Genomic DNA, 21,413 nt, shown 5'->3' on the forward strand with positions numbered 1-21,413 from the left:
GAAATTGAGGTTAGGTTAGACCCTATTCAAAATGATGGTTTCCGTTGAACAGTGGACTTGTGTAATATCAGGATGTGAGAGTGTGACAATGTGGATTAGTGTGTACCCGAGTCATTACAATCATAGCACAAAGGCTTACGAAGGATACACATGCAGATCGAGTGCGAGAGAGTGAGAGAGAGGGAGGGAGGGAGGGAGGGAGAAGGAGGTTGAAGTGTTGAAATGTTGAAAGTGAGTGAGTGAGCCAGGTAATGTGTAGGGGCATGTTAGCTGCGCCTACAAATCAAAATAAAACTCAACAAGCATTGCCTAAAACTGGTTAACCTTCAGCTCATTGCCCTGCAGCTGGACGAGCCGGAATGCCTCCCGTATGGTGGGCGTCATCAACAGCTTGAGATTCTCTTCCGCCTCGTTGGGCAGCGAGCGCAACAGCTCCATGGAGGCGACGACAAGCTGGGCAAGCGCTGCCCGCTTATAGTTGGAATCCTTTAAAATGCTTGTCGCACGCTGTTGCTCGATCTCGGGTGATATGGACTCCGCCTCCGTTTTGGCCGCCTGTCGATTCGTATCGAACGGATTGCTGCGACACTTTGGCTGGAATTCGCTAATTAACGTTGTCATCGTCACATTCTCCTCCTCCAGCTGGACGCATTTGGTGGGCGATGTTGAGTTAGTGCTGCCATTGCAGGCATCCGTGCCGGCGTCCAGGGGATTGGCACTGCTGCTGGCCGCATCGCCGTTGCCGTTGATGGCAATGCACATGGTTTTGGCGGCCAGATGCATTGGCTGCTTTTGCTGGCCGCGCAGTTTTCCATTCTCGATGTCGTGCAGCGCCGAATTGCTCAGATAGAGTTCACAGACCAAATTCCAGGCATCCTGCAGGCAGAATAAATACCGCACAAAGTTCTCCTTCTTCTTGACGGTGGTGGTGTTCAGACGTGAACACGATTCCAATATGAAATTCAAATCCTCAGCGCCCAAATTGTAAACGACAATATCATTCAGATGCGAGTCGACCAGCGCTATATAGTATATCATCCAGGAGGAGGTCATTTGCTTATACAAATTGGCCGCATACTCAATATTGGAGACCTTCTGCATGAGAAACTTGAGGCCCGGACGCGAATCGAACTCCAGCGCGGACATCAGATACTGTTTGACACAGCGCAACAGGATCTCCTTGGAGCGAAAATCCAAATCGTAATCATGACTGGGCGTCGATGCCGAGGCGGCATAGTTATCGAATATGCACGTGGAGACGGCCTGCGGCACGCACTTGAGACGCGACAAAAGCAGCTTGGCCACCAGCTGCAGCAGCATTTGATTGGCCAGCAGGCCCACAACAAGATTCTTAAACGGTATGCGTATGACAAAGTTATCCAAATTGGAATTGAAGCCATTGTTCAATGGATAGAGCAGAAACGAATAGCTGCGATCATCGGACAGCTGTGCCGTCGCGCCGCCTGTCGAGCTCTTGCACGGCGCACCTGGCGCTGTGTTGGGCGTTGCCGCTTGTGCCGCGCCCTGGCTCTGGTTGGGCTCGCGCTGATTGTCGGAGAGGAAGACCTGCTGGGCGAGGGCATAGATGCGTGCCAGCTCCTCGAGTGTGCTGTCGCGGCGTGCGGCCACCTTGACGTTGGCGCAATCGCCATAAAAGCTGTTCGATTTCTCGTGAAAGGCAAACGAGAGCTGGCGCAACGGCGCAATTGTGACCGTACAGGCGCGATGTATGGCCGAGCAGGCGATCATCCATTGGGACTCATTGAACAGCATGCCCGTGGAGAGGATGACGTGCTTCAGGCACGATACGGATATGCGTGCAATTGCCTCCTGCGACTGGGCGGCACACTCGATCAGGACGAGCAGCAGCTGCTTCAGCGCCAACGTTGCCGAGCCGGAAATCTTGGTGGGCGACTCAATCAGATTGTGATTGACATTCAGATTTGTTGCCGGATTTGCGCCAGTCGTCCTGTTGTTGTGCTCATCGCTGGCCGAGCTCGAGCTGCTGTCGTACTGTGTGCCGCCGCCGGCGGCGGCGGCGGCGGCGGCGGCATGCGATTCCGTGGCAACGGGCAGCTGTTCCGTTACAAATTTAAGCTTCGAATAGATTAGATTATCGGCGGGATGTACGATCTGAGCGAGACGCGTCTTACAGCTGGCGCCCAAGCGTCGCTGTTCCGGCACCGATTTCTCAATAAACTCCACAACCAGATCCGTAGTCATGCAGCAGCAATGCTTAAAGTTCTTCTCGACCAGCTGCCAGCTGATCGCCGTCTTGTTGATGTAACGCAACCAATCCTGTATCATCGGTATCAGCAGATGATTGATGCAATAGAAGCCGAAATCGATGCCCGGACTGCTTAGCAAATTCTTGAACAGCTTGAATATGGTCTGCAAGATGGGCGCCTGATGCGAATAGGGGCAGACAATCAACGAATTGGTCAGACCGTCCAGCAGCAGGAACCACACCTTGAGCACACCCGATGGCTTATCCATTTCATCGATTTTCACAATCGTGTCCTTGTCGATGTGCAGCGATCTGTAGGATATCATATATTGTTCGTTTTTGGTTTGCAAATAATCGTTGCCAAAGTAGGTGAAATTCTCCATGGAGCTGGGTATATTGGCGTCTATGATATGCGTATACGAGATGCCCTTGATCTTGTATGTTGAATGGAAATTCGGGCATTTGGGCATGCTGTACATAAAGCCCAAAATGCTGGAGCAGCGCTCCAGAAAACGCAGCGTTTCGTGCAGAAAATCTGTTGGCCTAAACGTATTTTCATTATCCTCGCCGCAAGCGTTATTATTGGATCCACCGCTGCCGCTGTTGCCGCCGCCGCCGCCGCCGCCGCCGGAGATCTCCAAATAGGAGAGCAAACACAAGATGCAATCGAGGCCGGCATTGGCAAATACCAGCGTATTATCGGAGTCAAGAAAGACACGAAAGATGTCGATGATGTTGCTCATGTTAAGCATGCGGCTGCGGGCGTTGCGCAACGTTCCGAACAATGGACGCCAGCCGGAACGTATTTCGGTGCGATGCGCCTCAACGATCTCATACAGACAGGCGACAATCTGATCCTGTACATCCACATCGCAGGTGTCCATGCTCAACAGATTCTCGAACGGCTTCAGCAGCGCCTCATTGAAGTGAAAATACGGCAGCTCCGATTGCTCGACGAGCAGGGCCGTTATTATATCGTGTATATACTCAATGGCACGCTTCGAGATCATCCGATCCCGATGACAGGCAGCCTGAAAGCGAAACAGCAATAATTCGATTGAATAACTCTTCTATGATTAACACATGCACTTACGTCCATTAGATGCGGTCCAGTGATGGCCCACACCTTGAGCACGTGCAGCAGGGGCCGCGAGCTGCGGAATACCTTGAGCGTAACATCACCGATGCGATGCAATAGCAGGGACATGGGCAGAGAGTCGAGCTTCTTCCAGCCCTTGCTCGGCCACCAGATCCGTGTGCCGCCGCCCTTGCGTGCCACCTGACTCTTGTAGAGCTGATCGCGTGAGGCGCGGCACAGATGCTTCAGGAATTGACACAACGAGGGCAAACTGAGCCGTTCGGCTGCATCGCTAAACAGATTCTCGGCCTGGTGGGAGAGGGCGCAGAGCACCTTCGAGGTATCGCTCTGGCTAAGCAGCACCGTCTCATTGGTGCCGGAATAAACCTTCAAAATGGACGTAATATTCGTATTGGGGCTCTGCAGCGGCGCCTGTAAAAAGCTATACACATCCACGCTGTACATGAAATATGCAAATATGTGAGAGTTAGTTAGCTGGGCAAAAGGAAGCTTGTGCAGATTTGATTCGATTCCCAATTGCATCGTTCTACCCCAAAGATTTGGAGAGATTCGAAGAGCCCAAAAGCAAACCAAATCGAATCGTACGTGTGTATATCGCCAAACTCACCACGTTTCATCATCGTCGATGGGAATTGAGGATAGATTGAGCTTATCCTGAGCGTTGCCATTGTTAAGCTTCTCGCCCGTCTCTAGATCGCGACGTGTGCTGCCCGGAGAGGCGGCTATAGACGGATTCTGCATGCTGAAAATCTCATGCTCCAGCTGACTGACATGGCGACAAACGGCAAAGATGCTCTGCCAGCAGTCGGCGCTGTAGCTGCCCAAATTGAGGCCGCCGGTGAGCACCACATCCATGGACATGGCCTGGCTGGCCGAGATGCGCGGTCCGCTCGTTTGGCACACATTGGAGGCCAACAGATTGAGTATTTTGCCAGCCAAATGCTGCAGATTGAGGCTGTTGCTCAATGTGGCCGCCTGTCGGAAAACAATTTCAAAGGATTAGCCAGAGCTTATGCAAATAATTCGATGCCTTACCGAATGCAAGCCATCCAGGCACATGGCGTAAAGGGCCTCGCCATTTGACTTGTTGGTTTTGGCCTTGACGCGCAGCGTGCGCTTGGAGAGCGCCACCAGCTTGTTGGAGGCGGTGCTCTGCAGATCGCCCAGACCCGAACTGAGCACAATAACCATGGAGTCCCAGCAGCAGGTGAGCAGGCGGCGGCACAGCTTTTTGGCCGCCTCGCGTCGTTTATCGTGCTGTTCGTCATCGCTGTGCTTCACTGTCGCCGTCTGCAATCGCTGCCATTCGGATAGCATTTGGGTGCTGGCCAAGCCGCCGGCATCGCAGAGCATATCGACCAAGGCGCAACGCGGTCCATTCCCCTCCAGCTGCTGCCTGGTCATGGCTTCCAGGACATTGCATATGATAACCGATTGATAGAGCTCGCACAGCCAGGGCGACGATAGATAGACAAGTACGCCCGTATTCTGTACGGACGTAACGAACTGCTGCTCCGACATGGGCACCAGTATGCTCTCCTTAACCGATTGCTGCTCATAGTAGCCGGCGCGCATTAGCTGCAGGCTGAGCAGCAGCGACGAATAGATGGCCAGATAAATGCCATCCGCATTGATGGCCGTCAGATTGTAATCGAAATCGGAGAAATTCATGCTGTTCTCCTGGCACACAGCCGATGCGAACTCCTGCATGGCCTCGTCCAGTTCAACGCAGCTGCGCAAACGCAACAGCTTTGGCACCAGATCCTGACGCAATGCCTTGGCAAAATCCCGGGCATGCTGGCGATCATTGTCGCTGTCGGTGCGTATGGGCATGACGGGCGCCTCCAGATGCGAATAGGGCCAGCGATTCTCTACGCGCGATGTCTCATCACTGGAGCTGCTCGGCTCATCGTCCTCCGGCCCCTCCGTATCGCCCGAGCCATTCGAGGCGGCGTCCTGCTCGTGCGGCGGCTCGCATTCGCTCTCCGAACCGGACGATGTCTCAAAAACATTCTGACGAAACTCAACAATGGCATCCCGATACGGTGCCGGCAGCCGTGCCATGCTCTGATATGTCAACGGGCCCGAATAGTCGGCATCCTTGAGCAGCTCATGCCGGGCATTGACCACCTGAACAATCTGGTCACTGATCATCGACTCGGTCAGCTCGCCGCTGCAGAGCACCTGCAAACTGTCCAGCAGCGCCACCATGCACTCAACGCTCGCCTGCAGGCTGGCCTCCGTGGCGCTGCCCGCGCTGGCGCCATAGGCGCACTCCTCCATGGCATCGATCAGGCTGCAACAAAATAGACAACCAGATTCAGTTTACATAGGTTATTTTCGTGGCAAGCCATGTTACGCACAGTCGAAAGAGGGCCATCTCATCGCTGCAGCCCTGCGCCGTATTCTTGTCCACATAGAGTATGACCGCCAGATCGATGAGACGCTCCGGACTCTTGAAGATCTCGCGCACACAGCGCAGCGGCTCGGTGCGATTCAGCGGCGCCGGCAGCAGCACCATGCGATGGAACAGCGCCTCCAGCATCGGACGCAGCGATCCGTGTGCGCCGGCAATGCGCAGCAATTGGATTGCCGTCAAGTAGACGCAGCGCGCCTGCGGCCCATCCAAGCCAGGTCCCGTGAAAAAGCCGCGCGCCTCGTTCTCAATCATGTGCAGAGCATCCCTGCCAAAAACAGATATAAACATGATCAAGGTCAATGCAATATGTCCATCTACATGTCTGTACTTAATGACTGGGAACTGGGCTTGTCTTCTTCACCTTGTCGGGTGGAATGTCACAACTCGTTTACTCACTTGTAGGTAAACTTTTTGTCCAAATTGATGCGACCGGGCGAACCGAGGGCGGCGGCCAATGTCGGGCAAAACTTTTGCCAGAGGAACGAGGTGAAGTGGGGATTGGCGTGCACATTGCGCGGCAGCGCCGAGCTGAGCGTCAAGATGCATTCGGTTAGATAGAGCGAGCTGGGATTTTCGCACTTCTTGTTTGGCGATGCATTGTTCACATTGGGCTCAATCAGCCGGCTGCAGAGCCACTGCATCACCGGTATAACCTCATTGTAAACGGCCGAGGCCTGGGTCTGTGTCATCAGGCCAGCTGGCGCCGTTTTCTTCACCTCCTCGGCCTCCTCGATGAGAAAGGCGCAAAAGGTGCGCAGGCACTGCGACGCGGCGGCCAGCGAGGCAGCCTTGATGGCACGCGAGCCCAGCTCCCAGCATTCGCCGCAGCGTGACAGTATCTCGATGAGCAGTCGCCCATTCAGCGTGCATGCGGGCGAGCAGGCCATGGCCAGGAACAGGCGCAGCACATTCACCACGGTATCCTCGCTGCTCGTCGACGGCAGAATGCCGTTTGTGGCGCGCAACAGCTGCGATGGCAGCCACACGGAATCATCCTCTGGCTCCAGGCCAATGTAGAAGCGTTCGTCCTTGATGACGCGCTGCAAAAACCAACAAAATTTCAATTGAAAACATAATTTTTAATGAAGAGCAAATGTTATCTTCAATTGATATTTAATTTGGTTTCCCATTTGCCGATTTCCCGATAAGTATGCTATTGAAAATCGTTTACATGAATCAACAGCCAAAGGTTTGTTTCTTTTCCGTTTCAATCCCAGTTCATTCCAAGCCAAACAGCTTAAGAGACTCCATGTCAAGCATGAGCACAAAAAATATACTATGTGCATCTTTAGAGGTTATTCATTTCCCATTTCGTTTCAAGCAACATTGTGCATATAGCTTAAATCTGTTCCAATACCAGTTCATTCCATGCCAAGCAGCTTTGGAGGTTATTCCATTCCCATTTCGTTCCAGGCCACATCCTGGACTAGAAAATGAAACTTGTTTTCTTTCATTACTTTAAGTGCAATTGTAAAAGTCTTCGTGTTTTCTCAAACAGCTCGATGGGAAAGAATTGCGTGAGGCGCAGTTGTTATCCTTGGCCTAAAATTGATGGAATTTCCCTTGATGGATTCTCATATGGTAAGGCAGGGCTGGGTACCAGCAATTAGCCTACCCCTTTCACAATTTTCGCAATTTCGTGTCTGTCGTCAGTCGAAGCATTTCCGTTTCCGTTTCCGGTGCGGAAACGGGCGCACAATTGCCTGGGAATCCGTTCGATAATTGACTCGTCCGCCATTTTTGTTACTTTTCTACCTATTATTATGTTTGCTTTTCTGTTTTTCGGTTTTTTTTTTTTTTTTGCTTTTACTTACATGCAGGCCATTAAGGCCCATCGTGATGAACTTGGGTCGCTTCGTGTCCAAGGCCATTTGCAGGGCCGTAAAGCAAACGGAGCGCAGCTCGTGCGACGGATCCCTGTGTATGCCATGCTGTCGATAAAGTTTATCTGCAAATACATTAATGCCCACATTGGCGGTCAACGAAATCGAAACATAAAACGCAACCGTTAAGACCAGGCTAACAATTAATTCTGGCCCTGAACGCTCGGCATTAAGAAATGGAGAAATGCTCAAAAATTGTTGCCTACTTTCTTGCTGCTGCGGTCAGAAGCAAATGCAGCGCACAACAGAAACAATTCTTTGCACAGAAAACAAATGGCTGCGTTTTGATCGAGTGTGACCGACTAGACGATACCCTATATGAAGCTACGTACTGCAGCGTATTGCAGTATGTATTGCATCCAAATCCTGCCTAATATAAGTTTTACAATCTTCGTATAGCAAAACATGTCTTTAACCTTCTCGCAAATGGATATCAATACCGTTTCAATTGACGAGTGACCACTGTACTTGTTGGCTGCGCATACAGCTTGCACAGAACTCAATATACTCTCTTTTCTAAGAGTTTCAAATGCGCACAGGGTATTAAAACAAAGGAAATGCCAGCGGATGTGCAAAAGGGCGGACACGAAAACAACAACAGCAACAAGAACAACTGTAATAAACAAGTAAGAGGTTCTAGTCGGGAGCTCCCGACTAATGGATACCCTGAACCCTCTTCTTCCAACATCAAATGCATATATATATTCTATTTTAGAAGCTGTATGTCAAGTTTGGGAACTCTATTTCTTATTATTTACCAAAATTGGCTTCTGCCTGTTACATACATTTGGATTTTGCACAAATACAATATACCCTTATAACCATTTTTAATGGGTTCAGGGTGTAAATATTCCAAAAAATCATCAAAAGATAGAATTTACGAACTAATCGGTTTTTTGTCAAAAACGTTTTTCAGCCCATCGATGATTCATTTGTTTGAATGCCAATTGATGGTAGGGATCCGTACGCATTCGAAAAGGTATAACATTTTAAAATCAGACATTATTTACCCGAGATATTAAAAGAAAATCATCGAAAAAGTTTCGATTTTCGCAAAAAAACGTGGTTATTTGGAACGTCATATGTCCGCGTTTTGGAACGTCATATCTCCGCGGGAGTTATGTCGTTTTGGAACGTCATATCTCCGCGCGGAGCTATGTCGTTTTGGAACGTCATATCTCCGCGCGGAGCTATGTCGTTTTGGAACGTCATATCTCCGCGCGGAGCTATGTCGTTTTGGAACGTCATATCTCCGCGCGGAGATATGTCGTTTTGGAACGTCATATCTCCACGCGGAGCTGTTACCCGAGATATTATGTCGTTTTGGAACGTCATATCTCCGCGCGGAGCTATGTCGTTTTGGAACGTCATATCTCCGCGCGGAGCTATGTCGTTTTGGAACGTCATATCTCCGCGCGGAGCTATGTCGTTTTGGAACGTCATATCTCCGCGCGGAGCTATGTCGTTTTGGAACGTCATATCTCCGCGCGGAGCTATTACCCGAGATATTATGTCGTTTTGGAACGTCATATCTCCGCGGGAGTTATGTCGTTTTGGAACGTCATATCTCCGCGCGGAGCTATGTCGTTTTGGAACGTCATATCTCCGCGCGGAGCTATGTCGTTTTGGAACGTCATATCTCCGCGCGGAGCTATGTCGTTTTGGAACGTCATATCTCCGCGCGGAGCCATTATTTTTTGAAAAAAAAAATCGTGAAGTACCCCTTGCCAAAATTGCCCAAAAAACAGGATATCGATATCGATTTTTATCGGTTGCTTGGAAACGGAGTAAGTTATCGATTATCGGAAACAAACTCGATCTGCGCAGGCACTAGGAGCACCTACATCTAATCAATTTCAAGTCTATAGCTCTTATATGTTCTGAGATCCTTGCGTTCATATATACGGACGGACAGACAGACGGACATGGCTAGATCGACTCGGCTATTGATGCTGATCAAGAATATATATACTTTATGGGGTCGGAGATGCTTCCTTTCGCCTGTTACATACATTTGGACTTTGCACAAATACAATATACCCTTATACCCATTTTTAATGGGTTCAGGGTATAAAAAGCAAAAGAAGAAGAGCGGTAAAAGCAACAACGGTAAAAAGGAAATTACGTTCTTGAATGTTTTCAATTCGCGTTGTTGCCGGATTGCCGTTGCCTTTTATTGTTGTGCTTGTTGCTGTTCTTGTTGTTTTTGTTGTTGTTATGGCACAACTTTCACACACACACGACGTTAAATTGATGTACACATGCATGCAAGCATTTACCGTAAGCAATTTGCGCCGTTTGTCGCAACGCGTTGTGCTTGGTGCCCGTTGACTCCTTGATAATTAGCAGAAAAAGGTCTTCCATATTGCACACGCACACACATGCAACTCCTTGACTCGCGTGCTCTCTCCCTCTCCCTCTCGCTCTCGCTTTCTCTCTCTCTCTTGCTTGCTCGTTCGGTCTTTCGCCTGCTAACTTCGTTCGGCGCTGTTGCTCGCGTTTCTAGTTGTAACTGTATATGTAGCTGTAGTTGTTGTTATTATTGTTGTTGCTTTTGTGCGCGTTCTTTGCCTTTGCTGCTGTCGTTGTTGTTGTTGTTGTTGCTCAGTTGTAAATGCGAAAGGCAGGCGCGAACGTTTCGCCTTTGCATGTCATCAACATCAACTCAATTAACACCAGAGCCTGCTAAAAAAAAAAAAAAAAAAAACAAACAAATATGTTAATAAGATTGGAGTAAAATCAATAAAATGTAACGGATAACCGAATGCACTCTAGCGGCATATTGTAGCCATATTGTTTATATTGCCGACATATGTATGTGCATATGTGTGTGTGGCATGCAGGTTTTTGCGGACGTTTTCACCGTTGCTCTTGGCGACCACTTGCGAATCTCAATATGAGTCACACGCCCACTTGAACGATAACAAAACACGAAAAAAAAAAAAAGGAAAAGAAAAGTGGAAACTTTGCTCTTGCACTTTGCACCTTCAAAAAAGTTCAAACAGTGTGTATCCGTTTTCCTTGAAAAACTTTTCGTACATTAAATGGCGCATACAACGACACACGCATACACACTCATGCACGACGAGTACATGCACTGCTGCAATGTTCGAAAATTTGAATGTCCTTTTCTTTATTCCATATGCTACACACACACACACACACACGCGCACAATCACAATCGGCTGCCCACACTTTCGACAGCTTGCTAAGTTGCTGTTATTCATATTTTTCTTTCACCAATCCGGCTATTGTTCAATTCTTGTCCACCACTTGTGGTTTTTCAATGTTTTTTCCCATGTATTTGTTGGTTCTTTTTTTTTTTTGCTTATCTTTTTTTTTTTGTGTTGCTTACAAAATGCGTTGCAATTGTCGTCGGCTGCGTGCTATGCGACAAATGCTGACAGCAACTGAAACATAAAACAATTTCTTTTACGTTGCTGCTGCTGCTGCTGCTGACGTACAATACATGCACACATTTGGACGTACGTACGTCACACGCACTTGCAGATGAACCGTTACTTGCGCATGCGACCTGAACATCAAACGCGCGCTCACACGCGCCCCAAGACTATAAGGTTTAGTCTAAAAATGCATATGCGCTCTCTGAGAATAATGTGCAAACGTCACAGTGTTTGTGCGCTGTGGCGAATATTTTTATTTAGCAAGTTGCCAATTTGATTTCACAAACTATCATTGTGTATAACATACATACATACATAACATACATGTATACTTTTAGCATTGTCCCAGCATAGCAATAGGAATTGTGACGTCACGTTTGCTTGCTTAAGCATAAACTTTTAGCTTTGTCCCAGCATGGCAATAGGAATTGTGACGTCACGTTTGCTTGTTTCAGCAGGAGCAGCGCATTATGTTATTTGCAATGCCAAATGTTTTACCTTCAACAGCTGATTTATTTGCGCTGACCAATTATTTGAAAAATCGATATTCACACGTTAAAAGTACGCATCCTGTGCACACCGAATAAGTCACAAGGCTAATACGAAAATCGCCAGGAAATAAGGTAATTATTATTACAAATCGGATAGTTTGAAATTGTGCATTAAGTCCCACGCCCACGCTCGTGCCCTGATGCGCTGCACGTTGTGGCACTTGCCACAGGTGGTTGCTTTGCAACATGCAACAAATGTCGAGTGCGCACGCAGTTTGGCTTTTAAGTGCAATTAGTTAATTGTATGTATTTCGAATTGATTTAAAATAGTTTAACTGACCTTTTTAAATTACAAAAATTATTTAAATACAATCGAATTTGCATATGCTGCAATAAAAAAAAAAAAAACCGACATTCTTTTGCTCTCGAAGACTAAGTAGGACGAGTGCATGGCGAACGCTGCTGCAGCTCCAAAGCTAGCCATGCCCGGCGTGCTGTGCTGTGCTGTGCTATGCTGTCTACTTAACGGGTTTCGATTTCCAGAGTCCGTCGTTGAGAAAATGATATGTCTCAATGCCGATGCCTTTGTTGACTTTTAAACTGCAATTGTGGCAAACAGAAAAAGGATATACATGTCGATTAAAGCAGGCACAGCTGTCGATATGCACACACTTACATATCTTCTGTGGATAGCGTCAGCAGGCCAATTGCCAGCGCATGCTCTTTGCCTTCGGCCATAATGGCAACCACTGTGCCCTTCTCCGCTGGCGTCATGCAGGCGCCCGGTGACGTTAGGCCGGGACACATGACATTGGCGCCGCTTAACACAAATCGTATGGCACCCTTATCCACCTGCTGCATGGTCACAAAGTATGGGAATTTGTGCAGTAAACGCAACGTGGGCATCCATGGTCCATCCCGGTGCCTAAAGAATACCTGCTCGCCGCCACCATTTAACAGTAGCTCGATGTGGTCGTGGCTGGTACAAAATCAATTCGGATCTAAGTGCTTGAATTGAATCTGTCTGAGTCATGACTTACCATTTGGCAATGCGATATGAGTCCTTCTTGGGCAGTATTAAATCAATGTGCGTTTCCAGCTTTGGATATGCCTCCAATAGTTTGGCTCGTATGCCTTTCTGTACGGATGATTTAAGTTGTTGTATCGATGAGATACTGTCCTTTTCCTCGAATCTATATATCCACAAATGTTAGTTGCCAAATAAGCGGCTGCTTGCTTTATACATACTTTTTGAACATTTTGCGAAATTTGCTTTAATGGCCGCAGTTGGTTAAATGTGGCCGTATATCGGCACGAGCAGTAAGCGAATTTGACAAAACACCGGCGCTGCCACACGCTGTAGCGATGTGCAATATATGTTAAATGTTATCGATATATGAAATCTTTAAGTTTTGTTCGATGTTTCGTTTTTTTGCAATCGAATATTTGGCAATATATATAAAAAAAAAAAATCTATTATTAGGTCGCTCATTCGTTAAGTAGCTGCTTAAGCTTTTGATATATGCAAGCTGCATTTACCCATAAATAGTTTATTATGTCTGATATTTACTTATTAACATCTTTGGGAAAATATATAGATGTACTAAACAATTATAGAGTAAATATTTTGAAAAATTCTTTCAGGAATGCAGAATGCAGTTTTCAATTATTCGACGGTAAATATACTTAATTGTTGTCACAAATTCTGCTGCGTATCATAATTTTATGGTTTTCCAGCGGTACGAATAAAGACAATATATCGATACTTCAATACTGCCCTGGAGTGCGACAGTCACACTCATAATTGCCTATCGATACTCTTTCAAAACGTATTCGAACCTGGTGTTTTAGTCCCGTAAGATTAACATAAAATGCGAATCTAAGCTATCTGAAAGGATTCCAACGTCGACGACCTTAAGTGTAATCCTTTGCCCAATATGTCGCTTTTTCCGGCATACGGCGATTGCGAGCAAAAGGACAATCCAAATGCTGCAGTGCAGCAATCGGATTCTGCAGGTAATGCCATTTTTGCTATTTATTGTGAATTATGTTCATTCTAGTGGAACTTTTTACAGCTACTGTCAATGATGATATTATTAAATGGCAGAGCAATTGCAGCTACGAGTTGCCTGCCAAAGCTGCGAATAATCTGGACTCCACGAGTGGCTCCGACTGCCACAAATCCGATACCGATGCCGGTTCCCATTCTGGCTCCGATTCGAGCCGATGCTCCTCGCCTGCCACCAAGCCGAGCAATGCCATCACACAGCGTACGTTGGAATTCAATGCCACTGTCGAATTCTATGTGGACAAGTCATGCAATAAGCGACACGAAAAATGGGACACGCTGCCGCCACTGTCCCGGCCAAAGTACATGATCAGGATGCGCCGCTTGACAGACCCAAGCTGCCAGCGGCCAAATCAGCACAAAGTGAAGAAGCGCAAACGTCTGAGCAAGTGCCTCCAGCCCGGCGCTGAGCCAAAGCTGACCGCAGCAGAGTTGGCGGCAAAGATGCAGCGCATTCAAGAGCTCAATACAATGGTGGCCAATCATCCGCAATATTTGAGCAATTGGATTGAGCTGCATCAGCTGCTCGGACAGAATGTGTCCAAAAGCAATCGACTGGCCGTCGCCGAGCAGCAGCTGCACAAGCTGGAAACGGCGCTCGAGCATCATCCCGGCAATGAGCAGCTGTTGCAGCTGTATGTGGACACGGCGAGTTCCACGTATCCGGACAGTCAGGTGGGTGCAAAATGAGATAGAGGGATAGACAATATAGAAATATTGATTGATTGATTGACTGATTGATTAGATTATAGATTGACTAATAAACTTATTGACTAAATATTTGAGCGACCATCAAGTGACTGATTGATTGATTAACTGACTAATGAATGATAAATTAACCCCGTCTGATTGATTGAACAGACTGTTCTGTTTATTGTATAACTGACACACTAATTCCAAAGCCAACATACTGATAAGCAGATTGATCAACCGATTGATAAGAGTTTGATTAACTAATAAGCTGATTGATTGATTGATTGATATACTAATTGATGAATTGGGCAAATAATTAGCTGACAAACAAACAGATTGATCGATAACCTGATAAATAAAAGTTTGATTGACCGATAAGCTGACTGATTGATTGACCGTTGGACTAATTGATAAATTAAACAACTAATTGATTGATAAGCTGACAAATTAACTGATTGATCGACTGATCAACTGATTGATAACAGTTTGAATAACTGATTGATCGATAGAATTATTGATGAATTCAACAGCATTTATTGCTTAGCTGACAAACTAACAGATTGATCTGATTGATAGCACTTGATTGATTTCTGGATTGACTGAGTAAATATGTAAGTGATTGATTGATTGACCTAATTTACTGGCTTTGCAGGTGGCCACCAAGATCGAGCAGCTGCTGGAGCGCACACCATACGAGTATACCCTGTGGACGGCCCTCATAATGACCACACAGGGCACGATGGCGCGCTGCAATGTGCCGGATGTGCTGCACATATATGAGCAGTGCATGCGTCGCATGCATCTGGGACCCAAGGATAAGCGCCAGCATACGGATGAACTGATGCTGAAGCTCTTTCACAACTGTGTCCTCTTTCTGCGCCAATCGGCTAACTGTGGCCACATGTTCTCGCTGCTGAAACTGGCGCTGGAGCTGAATTTCCATCATCTGAATTTCGATTGCTTTGAGGCGTGCGCGGCAAAGGAGACGCCCCTGGTCGAATACGAGGAGCTGGTGCTGCGCTCCGGCATGCCCATGCCCGAGATATGGACACGCATCGAACGTTTGCGGCAGGCTTACAATTTTCTGCCTTATCCACAGTTGCGTCGTGGCCAAATGCAGCTGGACGTTGCCGTCGGTCTCGATCCGCAGCGCTGCATCTACACGGACGATGTCTGTCACTATATATACCCATTGAAGTCCATGGATAACACAATGCAGCTGCTGCTGCAGACACTGCAGCTGACCAAGCTGCCGTTTGTGCGCACCAATTGCCTGGCGGAGCGTCTGTGCGCGCGCATCGATCAGATTGGCGACTCCGAGGCCATTGAGATGCTGCTCGCTGGCCTGGCCGAGCGCTATAGCTATGCGCTGCCGGCGCAGAGCGCTGGCCGTGCGGATTACAACAGCGGCATGCTCCAAATGGCCAAGGAGCTGTGCGTCAGTCCCAGCTTTATGCCGCACGTGATCGGGCATGAGCTCTATGTGGATTGCCTCGGCCAGCTGCTGCTCAAATGCAGCGCAGCCTTTACGGCGCCCGCGGACAGATCGAAGCGTTTGGTCTTTCTGCTGCTCTGGTTCCGTTTCGAGCGTCTGCTGCTGCTGCTGCACAAGCTGGCCGGCAGTCTGACGTTGGAGCACGGTAGACAGGCGCGAAAGCGTATGCGACAGCTGTTGGGCCAGCCCGAAAATCGGGACATCAGCTGTCTGTTCACGGAGATGGCCATGTGCGAGTATGAGCTGGCATCCAATGCCGAGGAACTGCAGCGCTGCACGCTAATTTTCGAACGCATTCTGGCGAATGCATCTGGCACAGACTGCTTGGATGCGGAGCTGCTGCAGGCGATTGTTGTGCGCGCCGAGATGCTATTGGCGCTGCAACAGCCCGAACAGGCGCTGCACTTGCTCAGCTGCCTGGCGCTGCAGCGGCGCACTGACTGCGACGCTGCGTCCATTGCGCTGGAGCGCAGCACAGTGCTAATGCATAGCCGCCAGCTATTGGATGCGGCATTGGGCGCAGCTGCGGAGCAGGCTGGTAAAGCGGCGCAGGGCATGCCGCTGGAGGATTACTTTATGCCCAATCGATTGCTGTTGCTGTTGCGCGCCCATTGTCTGCTGCTGTGCCTGCTGGACACGGCACAGGCAGCCCAGGAGCTGTTGCAGCAGCTGCTTGATCAGCCGCTGTTCGCCCTGGAGCCAACTCAGCTGGAGCGCACGCGTTGCCGTCATCTGCGGGAGCAGCTGCGCGAACTGCAGCTATTGCTGTTCCAATTGCCGCGCACGACGCGGGCCACGCGTGGCCCACAGCTGGTCAGCATGCTGGAGCTGTCGCTCGAGGAGTTTCCACGCAATTTGGCCTTCCTGCAGCGCTGGTCAACGCTCGTCTCGCTGCCCTGGTATAAGCTGCGGGCACGGCTCATCCGCACAAAGGCCGGCATATTGGCGCTGCTTCATTTGGTCATCGCGACGCACTGCCGCTTCGTCCAGCAGGCGGGCAAGTCCAGCGACATTGATGAGCAACAGCGTGCGCATCTGGTGCACAATCGCCTGCTGAGCATGTTCGAGACATTTCTGCCCAACAATCCGCATCGCTCCAGCATCGAGGCCGAACAGTATGCGATCCTGCGCCGCAACTCCCTGTATTGGCGCCTCTATTTGCGCTGCCTATCCACGGAGCGAACCAGCTTTGAGCGGAGCAAGCGCTGCCTGCTGATGGCAATGGACGAATGCCCCTGGGACAAGGCGCTCTACATGGATGGCGTTACCTATGTGCCGCAGGAGTTGGGCAATCTGCAGGATGTCATGACTGAGAAGCAGCTGCGCATTTACGCCCTGCCCGAGGAGCTTAACGTGCTGCGCGAGGCATAGGACCTGGTTAAAAAAAAAAAAACAATTCAATAGATACAACAAACAATAAATGTAAGTAATTTTTTCATTGTTCTTTTTTTTTTTTTTGTATTTGAATAACAAATAGTCGTTTATTTTATTTCGATAATTAGCGCAAGTTTTCCGTTTCGATAACTTTGGCAATATTCGGCGCGTTTTAGTATATTTTTGCCATAAATACTGACATGCTAAAAATCCCAAAAAGTATTTCCACGATCAATTCACAATGTAACGTACACATATATGTTGTAAAAACTAAATATTTTTTGATAGATGGCGAAAAATTCTTTAGTAGTTTTTGCTGTTAACACTTAATAGGATAAGATGGGCTTTTTTTTTTTTGTGAAAACTTGGCCGCTTTGTCAGGATTGTTTTGACTTTGCTTTGCTTTTGGCGATTTGTATTGAAAAGTGTGTGACCATGCAACAGTCAGATAGAAATCCACAACCAAAAACTAATCAACATAATAGCTTTAACGGAGCTGTTAAATATTTTTAACAAAAAGCTCAACGAAGCAAAATTTTATAAACAAAATGTTAATACATTTTTATTAGCTAGAATAAAAAGTTGAAAAACCGATCAAATCTAAAAATTGCACTTGTCCGAAAAATCAAAAAATTAGGCATAAAAAAACATTTTTGAAAAATATTTATATAAACCATTGCATACTTCTGAGGTTGTCTTGATGATTTAAAGCACATTCGTTAATAATTTTATTGCTTATTTTATGCATCATTTTTATATTTAAATAATCAAGCGACAATTCAGCGATGTTTCTTTTCTTTTTTTCAAACCGTTATCTTCATAAAAAAAATGAACGTGCAAACTTTTCAGTTTGGCAGTTTCTTAGTGAGTTTTGGTATTTTTTAGGTACTTTTGATAAACTGAACAAGCTTTTAATGCTAATTGTAACGCAAATGCTATGAATGTTTTTGCAGAGCGGCCTTTAAAGAACAAAAAAAAAAAAAATCTCATTTTTAATTAAGAAAATGTTGTTTTCCAACTGGAAGCGACTGCAGCTGTAGCAAAGCTTTGCGCGCGCGGAAGCCAGAGCAAAGTTCAAAAATATCGCGTATACGCCATGCAGTGAAAGCTCGAAAAGCTTGCGCTCAACTTGGCCAGAAAACAAAAACAACAACTAAACCCAAAACAGAAGCGCAAAACCGAAACCGAAACCAAAACCGAAACCGAAAGCTTTCTTGAGTGAGGTCTTGAGCCAAATTATCTCAGCTGTCTGATATGTACGCCCCCGCATCCTGGCCAAAAAAAAAAAAAAAAAAGTGCTTTGGCAGCGTTTGGGCTTGAAGTTCCGCTGCCATTGCCAATCGCTCTGCTGCCGCCTGTCGAGTCAAACGACAGTCGTCGCTAGTCGGTCGACAGCAGTCCAAGTCCAAAGACGTTGCCGTCGCAGATGCTCGCGGCGCAGTTAGTTCATTTATAGTAACAGCAGCAGCAGCAGCAGCAGCAGCAGCGCGAATTTAAAAACGACGTATTCAATTTGCCCGCAGGTAGAGATACCCAGCTGTAGGCAGCTGATGCAGTTCATATTTAATACATGTGTACATAAATCTTGTGCATACATTTGTTTGTATATACAATGTATTTGTATGTGTGCGTTTTGTTGCACGGCCCTTTTAGCCTGTTGTGTAAGTGTGCGGGCAGCGGCAGCGGCAGCGGCAGAGGCAGAGGCAGCGTCAGCTTTGAGCTTCAAAATAGCGACGTTGGCGCGTACGCTGCTCTGCCGTTGCGAAAGCTCAACGTTAGCGCTCGCCCACTATGCCGCGGCGTAGTTGTTGTTATAAAAATAAAATAGACAACAGCAACAACAAAAGAAAATAAACAAAAAACTATAAAAGTTACAAAATGTACATAAAGAACTTAACTTCCAAATGAAAGTTGTGTCGTATGCGTGCGTGCGTGTGTGTGTGTGTGTGCGTGCTTTCTTGTTATCCTTTTAGGCAAGGCTTGACGAAACGTCAAGGTTTCTTCCGCTCTCTGTTGGCGCCCAGTTTGCTCTCTCCGAGCAAAGTGCTGCGCTCGCTCGTTTGCACGCTCGTTCGCTCTCTCCCTCTCTTCTGTTTCTGCCACGCTCTCCCGCTCTCTCTCTCTCTCTCTCTCTCTCTCTCTTCTCATTTTGCCACTCAGACTCACTCGCTCTCTGCCGAAGCTCGCTCACGGCAGCGGCCTAGCTGCTCGGGCTGCTTTGGCTGATTAGTTTAGTTTGTGATTTCAATATAATTAATTTCTGTTTCTGTAGCGGTTTGTTCGGACGTCGAACGTACGCTCGCTCGCTCGCTCGCTCGCTCGCTCGCTAGCCCGCTCGTTCGTTCGCACGCTCGCCAGTTCGATTGCTGGCTTCGCATCAGCTTCAATTGTTGTGTTTCAGTTTCTGTTTTCTGTGTTCCGTTCATCGTAGCCATCGTCGCCGTCGTCGTCGCTGTCGTCGCGGTTGTCGCTGTCATTGTCGCAGTTACATTGTTACAACTTTTTGTTATTGTTTCGGCTTAGTGGCCGCGCGCATCGGCATTAAAAATCGCAAATCGCAAATCGCAAATCGAAAATCCAAAAATCACATTTGAAATTGAAATCGGTATCAAATTTGAAAATGTTCAACATCAAATGATCGAATATTCATGTTTTGTTTTTGTTTTTGTTTTGTGAATGCACCTGTGCCGGATAAATAGTGGGGTTAAACAGCTGAAGCAAGGCGCCATTTTGCGTTTGAGAGCGGATGCAACAAATGTTCGTTCAAACAAAAACAAAAAGCAACAGCAACAGTAACAGCAACAGTAACAGTACATTTACATGTATGTATATACGATACATGTGTGCATATGTATGTGTCTTGTACGTGCCCATGTGCGGTATGTGTGCGTGCGTGTGTGTGTGTGTGTGTGTGTTAATTTTTGTATGGCAGAAACAAGCCCAAAATTAACATATTAATGAATTTCCAGTTTCATTTTTTTTTGTTTTTGTTTTTATTATTATTTTTTTTTTTTGGTTTATTTGCTTTCGTCTCGTATTTTCGAATTGCTTTTCATTTTTCATACATTTATTTATATAATTTTTTCACATATATATGTTGTATATATTGTTTTTTTTTTTGAGTATATTTATTTATTTATTTTTGCCGCCAAATCAGAAACAACAAAGAACAAGAGATTACAAACAATGGGCAACAGCAACAACAACAACAACAACAACAAACATTAAAAGTCTAATAAAGTTTTTTTTTTCGGGTTTTTATTATATTTGTTGTTGTTGTCGTTTTCAAGGTTTTATTTTTCATTTTTGTTGCTGTGCGTGTGTGTGTGTGTGTGTGCCGCTCGTATATTTTTTTATTTTATTTCATTTTCGTTCGATTTACTGTTGTTAGTTTTTGGTATTATTTTTTTGGTTTTTTTTAATGATGTTTCTGCTTCTTCTTCATCATCATCTTTGATTCGAACGCATGTCAAAGTGTCGTCGCGACGCCAGCGTCTAAGCCAGCTGCGACTGCGACGCGGTGCGCACGTTTAAAAAGTTATTAATTTTCATAATAATTAACATTGCGCATTTGTTGCAAAATATTCAATACAAAAACTGCTCACACACACACACACACACACACGCACACACACTTGAGCGCAGCTAAAGTTTTTATATTATTATTATTATTTTGTTGTCTCCTCGAACACGACAAAATAATTGCTGACGTCGCATCTGCCGCCGTCGCTGCAGCTGCGACGTCGCAGCGCGTCGCCTCGCGTCTCGCATACAAAACAGAGCGCCGCGCCGAGCTGAGAGCGGCGACGCTTCTACACACATACAGCAAGTGCTTACCAATACTAGCACAGCAGCTGCTGCTGCTGCTGCTGCTGCTGCTAAAAGCACAACACGAAATTTCTTACCTCCCCGTTGCCAAACACACATAAAACTCACACAATGCCAGAGCCTGTAATGTATGTAAGTGCAGATAAGCGAGTGAGTTGCGCTTAACTGCAAGCTCAGGCAAATGCGCTCTCTCCCACTCACAAATGCTCAGCTCATGTAGACGCATTCTCTCAGCTGGCAATTTGCAGTTATTATCACTATCAGCATCACTCAAATGGGCTGAGCTTTCGCAATCTGATCTACAAGTCAACAGCAGCAGCAGCAGCAGCAGCAGCAGCAGCAGTGAGCGAGAGAGCGAGAGAGAGTGAGAGAGAGAGAGATGGGTAGCAACAACAAGTGTTCCCTTAAATTCGTTGCACAGATTACGCATAC

General features: G+C 47.1%; 3 protein-coding genes across 5 annotated transcripts in view; 1 reads left to right on the forward strand and 2 right to left on the reverse strand.

Moving 5' to 3' along the window:
- LOC6633361 (brefeldin A-inhibited guanine nucleotide-exchange protein 3) overlaps nt 1-11,098 on the reverse strand; it is a 13,852-nt gene extending 2,754 nt beyond the window's left edge. Inside the window, exons 1-9 of one of the 3 annotated variants that reach the window (XM_032440644.2) lie at nt 10,984-11,098; nt 9,908-10,313; nt 7,560-7,693; nt 6,142-6,785; nt 5,690-6,010; nt 4,362-5,622; nt 3,937-4,301; nt 3,321-3,762; nt 1-3,258 (exon numbers count right to left, since the gene is read on the reverse strand). The exon at nt 1-3,258 is cut by the window's left edge and continues 2,754 nt beyond it. In XM_032440644.2, coding sequence (XP_032296535.1) covers nt 310-3,258; nt 3,321-3,762; nt 3,937-4,301; nt 4,362-5,622; nt 5,690-6,010; nt 6,142-6,785; nt 7,560-7,693; nt 9,908-9,992 — 6,201 coding nt within the window. In that variant the 5' untranslated portion in view covers nt 9,993-10,313; nt 10,984-11,098 and the 3' untranslated portion in view covers nt 1-309. Of the gene's footprint in view, nt 3,259-3,320; nt 3,763-3,933; nt 4,302-4,361; nt 5,623-5,689; nt 6,011-6,141; nt 6,786-7,559; nt 7,694-9,907; nt 10,314-10,983 lie in introns of all 3 variants that reach the window. The other 2 variants (XM_032440642.2, XM_032440643.2) reach the window with 2 other exon arrangements.
- Nucleotides 11,099-11,797: 699 nt separating this feature from the next.
- On the reverse strand, nt 11,798-12,921 carry MCTS1 (malignant T-cell-amplified sequence 1 homolog). The gene is made up of 4 exons (XM_002057130.4): nt 12,772-12,921; nt 12,564-12,716; nt 12,200-12,502; nt 11,798-12,123 (listed from the first exon to the last, which is right to left on the reverse strand). Exons 1-4 carry the CDS (start codon nt 12,780-12,782, stop codon nt 12,042-12,044), a joined length of 549 nt encoding a protein of 182 aa, XP_002057166.1. The 5' UTR covers nt 12,783-12,921; the 3' UTR covers nt 11,798-12,041.
- Nucleotides 12,922-13,321: 400 nt separating this feature from the next.
- LOC6633363 (nuclear exosome regulator NRDE2) lies at nt 13,322-17,440 on the forward strand. Its single transcript, XM_032440679.2, has 4 exons — nt 13,322-13,539; nt 13,599-14,266; nt 14,937-17,201; nt 17,282-17,440. The coding sequence occupies exons 1-3, from the start codon at nt 13,461-13,463 to the stop codon at nt 17,148-17,150; spliced, it is 2,961 nt and encodes a 986-aa protein (XP_032296570.1). The 5' UTR covers nt 13,322-13,460; the 3' UTR covers nt 17,151-17,201; nt 17,282-17,440.
- Nucleotides 17,441-21,413: the final 3,973 nt, after the last annotated feature.

Source organism: Drosophila virilis, chromosome X (assembly GCF_030788295.1).
Source record: "Drosophila virilis strain 15010-1051.87 chromosome X, Dvir_AGI_RSII-ME, whole genome shotgun sequence".
In the NCBI taxonomy this organism is placed as follows: domain Eukaryota; kingdom Metazoa; phylum Arthropoda; class Insecta; order Diptera; family Drosophilidae; genus Drosophila; species Drosophila virilis.